At 40.1% G+C, this 14,033-nt stretch overlaps 1 protein-coding gene across 1 annotated transcript; it reads left to right on the top strand.

Annotated features, from left to right (window-relative positions):
* The first annotated feature begins 465 nt into the window (after positions 1-465).
* Positions 466-14,033, top strand: glud1b (glutamate dehydrogenase 1b). Its single transcript, XM_044014382.1, has 13 exons — positions 466-1,077; positions 4,590-4,670; positions 4,984-5,039; positions 5,623-5,686; positions 6,630-6,724; positions 7,597-7,776; positions 9,621-9,758; positions 9,931-10,068; positions 10,175-10,255; positions 10,797-10,920; positions 11,900-11,991; positions 12,506-12,568; positions 13,129-14,033. Exons 1-13 carry the CDS (start codon positions 681-683, stop codon positions 13,246-13,248), a joined length of 1,629 nt encoding a protein of 542 aa, XP_043870317.1. The 5' UTR covers positions 466-680; the 3' UTR covers positions 13,249-14,033.

The following is a 14,033-nucleotide window of genomic DNA, read 5'->3' as shown; positions in this document are numbered from 1 at the left end:
TTGGCTGTAGCAGATCCAGCCTTGGCAGAAATGTACACTCCTGTGATGAATGAATGATATGGAAACATGTAGTCAAAGTAAACAACAGGTATTGCACAAATTATATATTATTGTATTTACAGCCTGACATTGTTCAGTGCATTAACAGGAGAAATGAAGATGTCTTGAAGTGGAATTGTTTACAGTCATAATTAATGTGTGGACATTTCAAACTAGAATCATGGATAATCATCGAAATTTAGTTGCAGAAATCCACAATCCACTGTTATGCAATAATAATGCATTTAGGTTTGTATACAATACATACAATACAAGCTATCAAATGTTGAAATGATTCGCCATAAGGGCGTGTCTGTGTGTGTGATGGGGGATCAATTCAACAGTATAAGCGCGCGCTAGCGACTGACAGCGCACGGGCGCGCGCCTCTGTTCGTTGGTCCTCCTCTTCCGCGTGCGTAGAGAGAAGCCCCCTCTCTCCCTCTCTGATTCCTTGGCCTCGTGCTGCCTTTTTAAGCAAACATACACATTATGTCATTCCCCACTCGGCCAGAGGACGTTACTCGGTGAGGAGCTGCAGTGCTGCTTCATTCGCCCCCCTCTCCTGTCGTCACTCCCATTGTCACCGCTGTTTAGTTGCCTGCTTTTTAGTCGTCCGTATTCACTGTTTGCTAGTTTCAGTCATGTATCGGTATTTCGGGGAGCTACTAAGCCGCTCAGCGGGTACCGCTCTGGCCTCGGGGTGCGTGGACTCCGCTCTCCCAGTGTCCTCGTCCCTGATGCGGGTCCGTCACTATGCCGACGCAGCGGACCAGCCCGACGACCCTAACTTCTTCAGGATGGTGGAGGGCTTCTTCGACCGTGGCGCTGCCATCGTGGAAGACAAGCTCGTGGAGGACCTGAAGACAAGGGAGACCCCCGAGCAGAAGAGGAACCGTGTGCGGGGCATCCTGCGCATCATCAAGCCCTGCAACCACGTCCTCAGCGTGTCTTTCCCCATTAAGAGGGATAACGGAGAGTGGGAGGTGGTGGAGGGTTACCGCGCCCAGCACAGCCAGCACAGAACACCCTGTAAAGGAGGTGAGAAAAGACCTACACCTCGCTGACTGGTCCTTGACAGTTAGCTAAAGCCAGCTACTTAGCCTTAGTTAGCAGCAACGTTAGCTACTCAAAATCATCAAACACAAGCAGCTGCTTTCAACAGCTGCGGCTGTAGCTCACCACTGCACACAGATACACTGCTTTTATACCCAGCTAACCAACGCTACATTGGTATTTCTGAATAACTGCTTCACGTGAATTGCCATCACTTTACGGTGACCTCTTGCTCACCTGTCCCTGTAACGTTGCCTTGTTAGCTTTAGAGCCAGCAGAACAGGGTATTTAACTGTCAAGGCAAGCAGTTAATCACACTGTTGTGCTGTAGGGTGGATGTACCAGTTTATGTGATGGTTATCTATTCTAACTTGATTGTTGGACTGCAAATAACTTAATGACCTAAGATTCACATGTCGATTTTATTATCATGATTAACTTGTTTGGCCCATACAATATCGGAAGATTGTTTTCCCCGCACCTCTAAATGTATGTTTCTCCACAAACCAAATATACCAAGGTCAATGAGGTGCAAAGAAACCAGAAACATTTAAAAATATGACAGCAGAGAATTCAAACTGATTATTGGATCATTAAAAATAGTCAGGAAGTAATTTAGTCATCCATTACTAATTGCTTCATTATTGCAGTCTGAGTTGTATAATGTGATTAAGAAAGCAGACCTCCGCTGTTATGTCATTGGGCAACTCAGTTCTCATTGAATGAAATAAACAGATACAAAAGCTATAACACTAAGCACATACAAAGAGTATGGTCCTTCCCATTCTCTAGAGTAGACAAATGAATAGATGACATTCATGTCATGAAGGAGCAGTATGTGCCATGTAACCGGCTGCCGTAATATCCTCAGTACTCCGTGATGTATTTGGTTCAGAGTTTAAGGTTCAAAGCTGCTCTGTGGTGCACTCTGGCTAATATTTGAGCAGAGGGGCCAAATGCATTGGAAGATGGGAGGTGTGAACCTTGGGGAGGGGGTGGTTGCGTTCTCAGGCACTCTTATTTGTCAGCAGTGTGACAGGTGGGGGAGGGTGCTGTGTAGAAAAGGCTTCCTGGAATGGGACATGTAATGCAGTCAGTCAGTCAAAAGGAACATTTGAATGGTATGGAATGGACATTGGCCTGGTATGAACACTATGAAACCTTCCACCACAACTGCTTGATGTATTCTATGGAGGCCTGTCCACCACGCAAGACCATGCACAAGAACTAGTTTAATTATTTTTAAAAGGAATAGATCAGACCATTGTCTGACAAGTTGATTCAGAGAGGCATTATTTATAAAATCCAGATAAATGATCAGTCACAGAATCCCTTCTCAGTAGAAGATCAGTTTTCCTAGTAATGACGTTACAGTGTCACAAGCTGAGCAAACAGTTATTGGTGAGAGGCCAACAAAGAGACACTCTAGTTCAAATCCATAATATTAGATTTACACTGTTACCTGGGTCTACCTAATGAAAGTCTGAGGAGAGCATTACCAAGATGACCAAATCTATATCAAACCCGCATGGCATTAGCTGTCTTTAATGCCACAATGATAGATGAACGCATCTCTTTCATGTTGTTCATGTTGCAGATCAAATAAGCAGCTAGCCAGCTGTTGCAATGGTTAGCCACTTAAATTATCCCTTTTATTTCATATAAATGGTTAAAGAGTCTGGCAAATAATAAAATCGCATGCGGAAATCTCAACTCCTCAGACAGAGATTTTAAAATTATCACAGAATTGTCTTGTCTCAGATCCTAACTTGGCCCACACTTAAGTTTACATAGTATTATTTAACTGATAATGTGTTGATTGAAGTGGCACTGTAAACAATACTGCTAGGCCCCATTATCCACATTCTTTGATAAGACGAGTAGAATTATAGGGGTGTAATAGTGAAACATAGTCAATCATTGATATTGTGCACAGACCCTTAGCTGTGTTCAGATCAAACTACAAAGTTCAAAGGCTGTTTCTGTTTTGCATGTGGTGCTCATTCTCTGCATGTAAGCACCTTAAGTACACGTACAGGTCTGAACGAGCCAGAACCAACAGCTGCAAAACTATGCTGCACTGGTCTATACTGAATATGGAGTTAGCTTCTCTGATGCTAGCAGTAATGGCTGTCGATTAACCAGTCTCGCAAACATTGCAAATTCAGAATTCAATTTCAGTCCTTAACGTTAGTTCTATTTCTAGAACTTCTTTGCTTCTACTGAAGTTGGCATTCTAACCAGCTGGCCCCACCCGCCCTTTTTGTCACTGCTCAGCAGCTTGCAACAGAACACATTGTCGACTCTGCTTGAAGAGCATTTGTGGAACTTAACCCTGCTTTCAAGTATAAGCAAGTTATAGTTTTGTTTAGTCTGCTAAATGGTCAACTTTCTTCTCCTTTCTGTGCAGAAGTGGATTGTCATGTGAATCATGTGTGCAGCAGCTCGTCAAAGTTTCAACCAGTAGTACAACTCTGAAACGGAAAGCGCTGTCATGGCAACCTTTCTGTACAAACAACTTCTCTGACTACACTGGAAACTTTAAGTTTTAGTGTGGGCTCTGCTCTTCATTTCAGAGGAATGTGTTTATAGCTGTATCCAGCTTCTTGTTGCTGTGATGGGCTGTGGGTTTGGGTGGATAAATGGGTGGTTGGATGGGGGATGGTTAAGCAGCCAGGCCTTTTTCTCCCATGTAATTTCATTACTGAGCTCACGATTGTCCCTGGTTGGCCTGAGGTAACTCAGCTGATCTGTGGATAAATGCAAATGTAGAGCGAAAGGAGAACCACTGCAGCACTCTAAAACACGAATCCTTGATTTTACAATGTTTGATCTATTTGTTGTGTAATTCAGTGTAACTTGAAAGGCTCTGCCTTCAGCGGCACAAAAAAGAACTTGGTGATCCTGTGTTTTAGCTTGGATTGGTCAAATTACTGCACTTTTAAAAGTGTGTGGTGATTCTATAACTGTACAGATCCTCCAGTCTCCTCATTGTGCAATTTTCCTATGGGTAATTCTCTGTAAGCTAAATATAGATGTGTTATATTTAGTATTACCGGGTCAAGCTCACACTAGTTTGAAATGGGCATACGAAAATACATTGTTGTGCCAATGAGGAGTAGTAGCGTGACTTGGGCACTGAGGCTCGTGCAGTAGCTGGGTATAATATACGCTCTCTAATCTATGCTCTCGTGTAGCACTGCCTACACATTGTTGCCTTGGCGACGGTAGTAAACTTTAGACAGCAGGAAGAAATGGCTGCGGCTGAGGTTAGAATGAGGGCCCACGATTGGCTCCTGCGATCTCCACCCACCAACCGCCATTACTGTGACCACCAGACACAGTCAGTGATCTCCCTGACCTGACCATGTGGCTGTGGAGAACATACCATGTGTAATTAATGGTCCAGTCGTAATCATCTAGTTAAACTGGGAAAATATCATTCAGATAAAGGAGAAAATAAAAAATCTGAATTCATTGTGTTTGTGTCTCCTCAGGTATCCGTTACAGTACAGATGTGTGTGTCGATGAAGTGAAAGCCCTGGCATCTCTGATGACCTACAAGTGTGCTGTTGTCGGTAGGTATTAAAGTCTAAGCTTTCTACAAAGCTTCTTGACAGTTATCCCCCTGATCTCCAATCCACACATGTATATTAAAACTGTACTTGTTTCCAGGTTCTTGTCATTTATCCACTGCATTGTTAATGTTTGAAAGCACCAGGGCACTGCTTTTTATTTAATTTACCAGGACATTAGGTTATTTTTCATGCAGCATTAGCAGAGAACAGTTGTCAGTGTTGTTTTTCGTATCTACGTCTTTGAATCTTATTTTGTGTGAGCACTTGTTTATTTATGTGCCTGTGGTTTTAAAGTTGTATTCACTTCCTCCAGATGTGCCATTTGGGGGAGCCAAAGCTGGAGTCAAGATCAACACCAAGAATTATTCTGTAAGCCCTCTAATGTCACGACTCTTCCTCCTCACATTTACATGCATATGTAGAGCTGCACAGAAGTGAACTGTGCGTGATAATGCTCGTAGGAAAGCATAACGGCTTAAACTGAGCACTTCCAATCATTGCAGGGATATGTTTTCCTCTCTTTTTCACGTGCAAACAAACTCAGAGGGTGATTCAGTCGTTCAAGTATGCACAAGGCAGGGCTGCAAAGTCTCAGGCTTTTCATGCTGTATTTCATTATTAGTCATCCACACAGTGAGGGAAAATATAGTGGAAATTACAAATAAGAGGCAGCGATCAGGATGTTAGGGAGAAGTCTAGTCTGAGCTTTTGAAGCAGAACATGTGTATCTCTTTCTCTAGGAATGAGAGTTACAACAATGAACCAGATGTACTTAACAATAAATGAATATTTTGTGATGCGTTGGAAGGGAAAAACATCTATTTTATCATTTATCAACATACCCGTATTATCTTTCTAAATTAAACAATCTGATTGAAACTACAATAGAGGCAATAGTGTTTTGTTTGCAGTAAGTAATGATATAAATGTGACACTTTGTGTTTGTTTGTAGGACAATGAGCTGGAGAAGATCACAAGGAGATTCACCATTGAGCTGGCCAAGAAGGGTTTCATTGGTGAGATTTTTAAAATGTTTGTGAATAATTGTTGATAACACTGCTTTGTATATGCTTCATTACTGTTTTTCATTTTTCCACTGACAGGGAAAAACATTTGCTTGCATTCGTTTGCTGTTTATTTTGTTTGGTGTAGCTCAGGGTGTGTCTCTGTCGACTGTAGAGGGATATGATGGTGGTGGATATGAGGAAATGCTACATTTCTATCTCAAATTTAGAGGTGAAGAAAGCATGAAAGTCAGGATATACGCTCTATATAGAAGATGATAGAAGTTGGGTAGGAATTAGTAGTCAGATGTTTAACTTAAGTAGCAATACTGAAATGTACAAAACTGCTCCAAGTATTTTATTTATTGTTCGCAATGACCCAAATGTATTATGAATAATTATGGTTATCTTGATCTACCGGTGTAAGAAATACTGAGGAAGATCACATGAATAGAAACCCAGACCGGCAGGTTAACGGCCCCTATGGGTACTGTCATCATCTCTGCCTCGATGCATGTTGGTGTTTAGAATGTGTTCAGTCCAAACACAGCAGTGAGTGATATGTCACATGCTTTTTTGACCTCCATAGTTTTATTCTGTGAAGTTTTATACAAGGTTCCTCTCTAGTGACGTCATACACTCTGAATTCTAAAGTACCCACTGCATGTTACCGCTCCATTGTGCCAGAGAGGATGCACCATGGTCAAACACTTTTCTCTTTCATCGGTCCCATCCCCCACCTCTCTGCTTGCACCTTTGTTTGGACATCTGAGAACACATGTAAATATGAATGACATAGAGACACAAATCCTGGTGCTCACAGTCCCCCCCTCCGTTATCCAAAGCTGTAATTAATTTTTGTTTGGATGTTTAGGATCCAAAGAGTATCGCAGTAGCTTGTATACTTAAACCCTCCCACTTTCTCTACCCCTCCTCCACTTTTTCCCTTCACCAGGACCTGGCATCGACGTTCCTGCCCCAGACATGAGCACAGGAGAGAGGGAAATGTCCTGGATTGCAGACACATACGCCAACACCATTGCACACACTGTGAGTCCTCGGACATGGAAAACCAATTTGCTCTTTGGTACCAACCCCATAATAGGCCAAATTTAAAAAAAAAAAAAACAAGGAAAAAAGAAAAAAACAAGGCATGACTCACATGAAAAGCATGAACAGTGCTTTCCTGCCTCTCCCTTCCAGGCTGACCAGATTCCTGCTTCACTGAAAGAAGCTTTTTTAGAAGCTGCTAAAGGCTCCATGTGTGTATTTATCATTCTTTTACCAAATGACCATTTTCATCCAAGCTTGGTGGAAATATGGCTTTAGGAGGAAGAATATTAAACATAATAACTTTAGGAGCTGATGGGTCAAACTTACGTTGTTGTATAGTATATAAAAAACACATTTGTATTGTATCTCTGCAAACAATAGAGCTGAACACATGAATTGTATTGACTGCTTGTGTATATATCAAGGTCATTTCCTTGATATATTATTCATATATGTGATGAAAAATAAATCATGATGGTATAATGTTAGCATTTGAGTTTATATAACCCCTCTGCTGCGTTGATGATGCATACTTTTCATACAAGATTCAGCTTTATTATCTGAAAGGGGGTGGGGGTGGAGTGGCTCAGTGGTTAAGACCGGTACCCTATGTGCGAAAAACATCACGGTCGCAATGTTCGCAAGTTCGATTCCACCCCTCGCTGACTGTACTTAATTCCATTGTAAGTCGCTTTGGATAAAAGCGTCTGCTAAATGACATGTAATGTAATGTAATGAAAGAGGGTTCAGGTAAAGCGTTGGGGTGTCTGATTTGTTTGCAATGAATGTCTTGTGTTGAACCCAAACATATTATCAACAAAATGTTTATAATATTCTACAATTTATTGTGTGTGTGTGTGTGTTTGCAGGACATCAACGCCCATGCATGTGTCACAGGAAAACCGATTAGCCAGGGAGGAATCCACGGACGTATCTCGGCCACTGGTCGTGGAGTCTTCCACGGCATCGAGAACTTCATTAACGAGGCCTCCTACATGAGCATGCTGGGCCTGACACCTGGCTTCCAGGACAAGACCTTCATTGTCCAGGTACACACACACACACAGTTTGACCATGCAGGAACTAGAAACTGTTCTGAAGAGTAAACTCACAGGATTTAAGTTTTCATTCATTAAGGGGTTTTAGAGCCTCAATCAGAGCCATGCCATCTGTTCTAGTCGGGACTCTGATCTCTTTGTGCCAAACATATAAGCTTGAAACTGAGGGAATTTCATTTTCTTTGATATAGGAAATAATGAATTATGTATGAATAACTAATACTTTCGGGTAAGAAGTGGGAGCAGTATTTATATATGATCATTCTAATATTCTGGTCTGGTTAACAATGCCATTTAAGGACATTTTTCAGTGCACACCAAGGGTTTTAAACAAAGAGAGTGAACACAAAGGTCGATAAAGTTTAACATTACAAGTGTAAATGACTGAAGGTGTTAATGTGTAAGAAGAGAATTTTGTGTGAGAGAAAGACAAAGGGAAACATTCTCCCTTGCAGTTTCACTTTCACTCGACTTAAGGCTGCGTGCGATAGTTGTAACACAAGGACACAGTTGTTCTACACTGGCATGATGTGTGTGTATGTATGTATATATATGTGTGTGTGTGTGTGTGTATATATATGTATATATATGTATATATATATATATATATATATATATATATATATATATATATATATACATACATAGTGAAATGTCCTGAGTAGATGTTTGAAGGGAGTATGCTAGTCATGGGGTGACAGTGTCACTAAAGAGCTGAATGTTCACAAGTCTAATCCTCCTCACACAGTCTGTATTTGAGGATTACGTTGTGCAGAGATTAAATTTTCTTCGAGGTTTATCAGAAGGAAGACATCTTTTTTTACACCCTTATCATACTTGATTCTTTTTAATCAAATGTCTCTTTGTGTCACTGTCACCTGCACTTGTATAACCTGCATTGCTAAATTGTAATAAACCATGAGATGACAGGAATGAAGGTCAGAGCTCAGTCTGCCTATTGTCCTTGTAACCAGGAAGTAGAATGATTTTCTCAAGAAAATGTTCTTCATGACCATCTGTGTCCTTTACATTTATCTGTCCTGTCTCCATTTCTCATTGCACATAATGGTTTATTAAAACACCTGTCTGTGGTGTTGCTTTCAGGTCATATACAGCATATAATGATGGTGTAATAAACTTAGCTGGCCACATGGTGGCACTACAGCTGTAGCTGCATGGAGTCGCTGATGTATACTTTCAGGTTGAATACAACAGTATAAATTTGTCACTTGATGTATTTTATTAGAGTTGTGTGATGTATTGTATTTTTTAACCTAAGGTCTCAAAGCCTCACTAGGAATGATATTAGGTGTTAAGTTTTGTTTTGTAAAGGAGTTGCCGCCCTGTCACTGGAATTGATATGGACTAATAACTTAACCTTCACTAAGTATCCAGGTAAAAGTCTGTGTAGCCAGATTGAGGACATTTCCTCAGGCAAAAGTCCAGAATATTACTCTGTTGTATGGATTTGGTTCCATACAACATCTGTGTATGGTCGATAACTGTCTTTAAAATGAAATATGCATATGCATTTTTTGTGGAGGAATTATGAGTAAGTATTTGTCTTTAAATACTTATTTTGCACGTCGTGTTAAAAATAAAGTAGGCCTAGATAATGAAGGCTTTAAGAATTAAGCATTTATTTATTTATTTTGTATAATTGTCTGTATACAGACCTATGTTGTATTAAATTCATTTTTTCAATATGGCAGATGTGACTAATTGAGTAAATTCTCTTAATCCCTCGCTGACGGTTTCAATAAAAGTAATACATGTGAAATATTGTCACTGATGTTAGACGATGGTGATTCTTATCTGGCTCTGACTTCTCACAGGGCTTTGGTAATGTGGGTCTCCACTCCATGAGGTACCTGCACAGGTTTGGGGCCAAGTGTGTGGGCGTTGGTGAAATTGATGGCGCCATCTACAACCCAGAAGGCATCGACCCCAAACAGCTGGAGGAATACAAACTGGTACTGTCACTTGAGTTTGTCTCTCTTATTTGTTAAACTTGTTTTCTTTGTTGTTGTTCAAATACTTCAGTTCTTTTTAATCTCATCCATTCATTCTCAGATGGTAACATTTCTGTTGTACTAAATTGCTGCTTCCTAAAATACTGAAATGATGTTTTTTCACTTACTACAGCAACATGGCACCATTGTGGGATTCCCCGGAGCCAAACCCTACGAGGGGAGCATTCTGGAAGCTGACTGCCACATCCTGATCCCTGCTGCCGGAGAAAAGCAGCTCACACGTCTTAATGCGCCCAGGATCAAGGCTAAGGCAAGCAGCCAATTATAGCTAACCTAAAACCATTATTTGGATTGATAGAAGTAAGAACAGTGTGACTTGGTCACAGTCACGTGATACGTCATGTGCTTTTCTTTAGATCATTGCTGAGGGTGCCAACGGTCCCACCACCCCAGATGCTGACAAGGTCTTCCTGGAGAACAACGTCATGGTTATTCCTGTAAGCTCACACGTCACAGACATAAATACTTACCACAAAGGTGAAAGATGGGAAACCTCTTTGCTCAGACATACTGATTTTAGTACAAAACAAAAACAAAAAAGGCTTTTATTGTTTCCTTCAGCTTAGTTCACCACATAGAAATATTTGAACTTGATGACAGATTTCTTTTGGGGATGTTTTTTTTGTCACTGTTAATAAATTGTCAAACAGAAATATCTTTACCTAATCAGTAGGCAAAAAAGTCATGTTGTAAACAGTAATGCCACCTTTATTTTTAAGAAATTGCTTGTAGATTTCCCTGTGTTGCTTATGTCAGAGTAATGCGTGCTTGTAAATGATCATTTAGAATCATTGGTTGGACATGGTGTTTAACAGCAGCCACTATCTGTAATGTTGTATACAGTTTATTTCCGTGTCTTTTAATGGTCAGCTTTTATTTAGCAGATTTCCCATTACAGAGGAAATGTGATGAACCTATTTCTCATTGAAGGAGGGATTATTGTTTAGATCTTTGAGCATGTGATGTTTGGTTCTGCAGGACATGTACCTCAACGCCGGTGGCGTGACGGTGTCCTATTTCGAGTGGCTGAAGAACCTCAACCATGTCAGCTATGGAAGACTGACCTTCAAATATGAGAGAGACTCCAACTACCACCTGCTCAGTGAGTTGAAGGCAGCGGTGAAAGCTATACTTTTCAATGCAGACGTAACTAAGGGTCCAGCATTCCGTTTATGAGTGACACTTCCGGTGTATGTTTCCTCCACGTGTCTGTGATCGGAGCGAGTCTGCCTTCTTGACATTGACAATGTCGCGCATACGCTAGTATCAATAACAAATGGAAATAGTAGTTCAGTTCCACATCTGTGTAATATTAGGAGGACGAGGAAGTGGCCCCATAATATACGAGGATATATTAATTATTAATATATTAATAATATTTATTACTAATTATTTTGTTCTCTCACTCCACATGGACATTTTAAATACAAATGGACAAATTAAATAATGAATTAAATTTGGGAATATAATTAAAGACACGTATCAACTGTTACTTGGAGCACTAACAAGACTAACTGTGGCTTTGTTTGCGGCTGCTGACGTCGCCTTTTCACAGTTTTTTACCGGTTTTTCATAGTGTAGACACTTCTCTGCTACCGGATGGTTCTTTTGAAGGTTTATTGACAAAGAGAAATGAGCTAAAGCTTTGGTGGGTTCTTTCAGCCACAGTGCATTTCCTTAATCATTGGAGGAGGGTCAAATCATTACCATTCCATTAAAGCCTTTCGCTGAAACCAACTGTCTCTCACACAAATAATGGCAGACCGAAAATACGATCTATAGAGTGCAGGTTTTGTTCTTCACCTCCTTGTTCTCAAGGGTTTATTTTGAGACGGTCTGTCCAAGAAGACGGACTGCCATGGACAACCTCTGTCCTATAATATAATTGCAGAATGTGACTTTTACCTTGTGTAATTATATCAAACTAAAGAAGAATATTGTCACTAATATTGTAGTACTGAAAAACTACATTAACCAGTTGAACTCCATGCGTGTGTCATTGCTGGAATTGGTTTTTGATGCAAAAATAATAATAACCTCTTATATCTGATGAATGAATCATTTTCTGTTGTCTCTTGCAGTGTCTGTGCAGGAGAGTGTAGAGAGGAAGTTTGGTAAGCAGGGAGGACCCATACCCATTGTACCCACTGCTGACTTCCAGGCCAGAATCGCTGTGAGTAACATCTACTGATAAATGCTCCTCCTTTTTCTGAGCTGTTTTTATGTTATCAATCATTCCTATAAATGCAAATGTTATTACAACCTAAAAGCATTTTTATCTGTGCGCTGTACACAAAACAATACTGAAGAGAATATTTGGAGAGGTTGGGGCTGATTAGTCTGATAATATTCAGTAAGCGATGTAACACACTAGTAAATGTTCAGTGTTGATCTTTTTGACTTAACATGCTTACGCAGCATGTTTTACAGACTGAGTTTTCACACATGATGTTGGTATAAACTGTAAGTTGACACGAATGAACGTCTTAAATTGACATTGTCCAGAGCTAACCTGTGTAACTATGAGGTGAAAGATCAAAGTCAGATTTACATCATTTATGTGAAGTGTCGTAATCAAGGTAATGTTTTTTTTTTTTATTACATATAATAACAAGATTGTATAATTATTTTATCCATTAGTGAATACAGCCCTTGAGATTGACTGTGTGATTGGTCTTTGTTTGCAGGGCGCCTCTGAGAAGGACATTGTTCACTCTGGATTAGCTTACACCATGGAGAGATCTGCCCGGGTAAGGGATCAGTCGAGCCGTTGATTGATTTAAGACACTGATTTGATATGTGTTGATTGATGGATTGATTTAGATACATTAGAATATTAGTATGTGTACATGCAGATTGTGTATTTCTGTGTATGTTTATCTTTTATATTGTCGATCACACTGAATTGAAATGTCTTTCCTCTGGTCACATAAAAGGTTTTATGCTTTTAATTGTTAGTTTTAATTGAAAAGTGTTTCAGTGTATCTACTTAGTCCTTGGATACATTAATCTCCAAATGTTATAATCTATATGTCACATTTATACAAAGTAGCTAGGAAGCTCATTATGTGCACAGAACGTCATTAACTCGATATATTTCGTAGTTATTTCAATTTGCATTTTTGGTTTGACCAGTTATCTCAAATGTTTGTTAATTGCTTTCATCATTTTATCTTTAAAGCATTTGGTAGCTTGTTTGGAAAATGTCCTATTGTTTATTGTCTGTGTTCAGGTGTGTTCATGTTGATTTATCCCTTGAAGGAGATATTTAGGAACTCTATTGTTTCTAATTTCTTTCCCACATTTTTAGCAAATCATGCGCACAGCAAGCAAGTACAACCTGGGTCTGGACCTGCGGACGGCCGCCTACGTCAACGCCATCGAGAAGGTCTTCAAAGTGTACAACGAGGCTGGGCTCACCTTCACATAAACGGCCAGTCATGAGCTGTACTTGCTCTCCCTACCTCTACCCTCCTACTATTAATCTCCCTCTCCATCCATTTTCCACCTGTTCCATAGCCTTAATAGATGACATATCACTGTTTACCGCTGCCTTCTGGCTCTTAAACAGACATATTTACGTCAACACATTGTTTAACGGTTTTTATTCTGTGATATTTTTGCTGCCGTTATATTCAATCGCTGTTTGCCCTCATATAAATGTTAATGATATTGTTGTATGGGTGGTAGCCATGTTCAAAGCGCCCCTTTTTGTGATCGCTGAATGCACGCGTGATCCTTCCTGTTTGCGATTGTTTCAGTTGTCCGCACTACAGATGCCTTATGTCAGAAAGAGATGTGTTTGAAAGAGAGCACCTTTACTTCAGTTAAAAGGGATTTAGATCAGATACATATGTGTTAATAAGAGAAGAGTCATTTTTATTATTCTTGAGTTTATCTTCTCACCCATACTTAGCAGTAAAGGTATAGGATTACCAAAAATGATATCATTTTCATTTAGTTTTACCTGTCAGAATCCAGTAGATGCTTTCCCTCCCCCGCCTCCTTTTTTCCTCCTCTCCTCACCTTGAAAGCAGCTTCTCCCTGATTCCTCCACTGGCCAAGAAAGGGGAGCAGGAAGGGGGTGAGGCATCTGTTCCTAGGTTGAATTTCCTTAATTTTTGACCCTCCACACTTCTTCCTCCATAGAAATCGCCATAGAGGAAATTTTTATTTTTATTCATTTTGTTGAAACCAATAAAAATGTTTCCGAAA

This window comes from Solea senegalensis, linkage group LG18 (assembly GCF_019176455.1).
Source record: "Solea senegalensis isolate Sse05_10M linkage group LG18, IFAPA_SoseM_1, whole genome shotgun sequence".
Lineage (NCBI taxonomy): Eukaryota > Metazoa > Chordata > Actinopteri > Pleuronectiformes > Soleidae > Solea > Solea senegalensis.
Note: the sequence above shows the minus strand (reverse complement) of the source record. Positions and strands in the feature narration are given on the sequence as shown.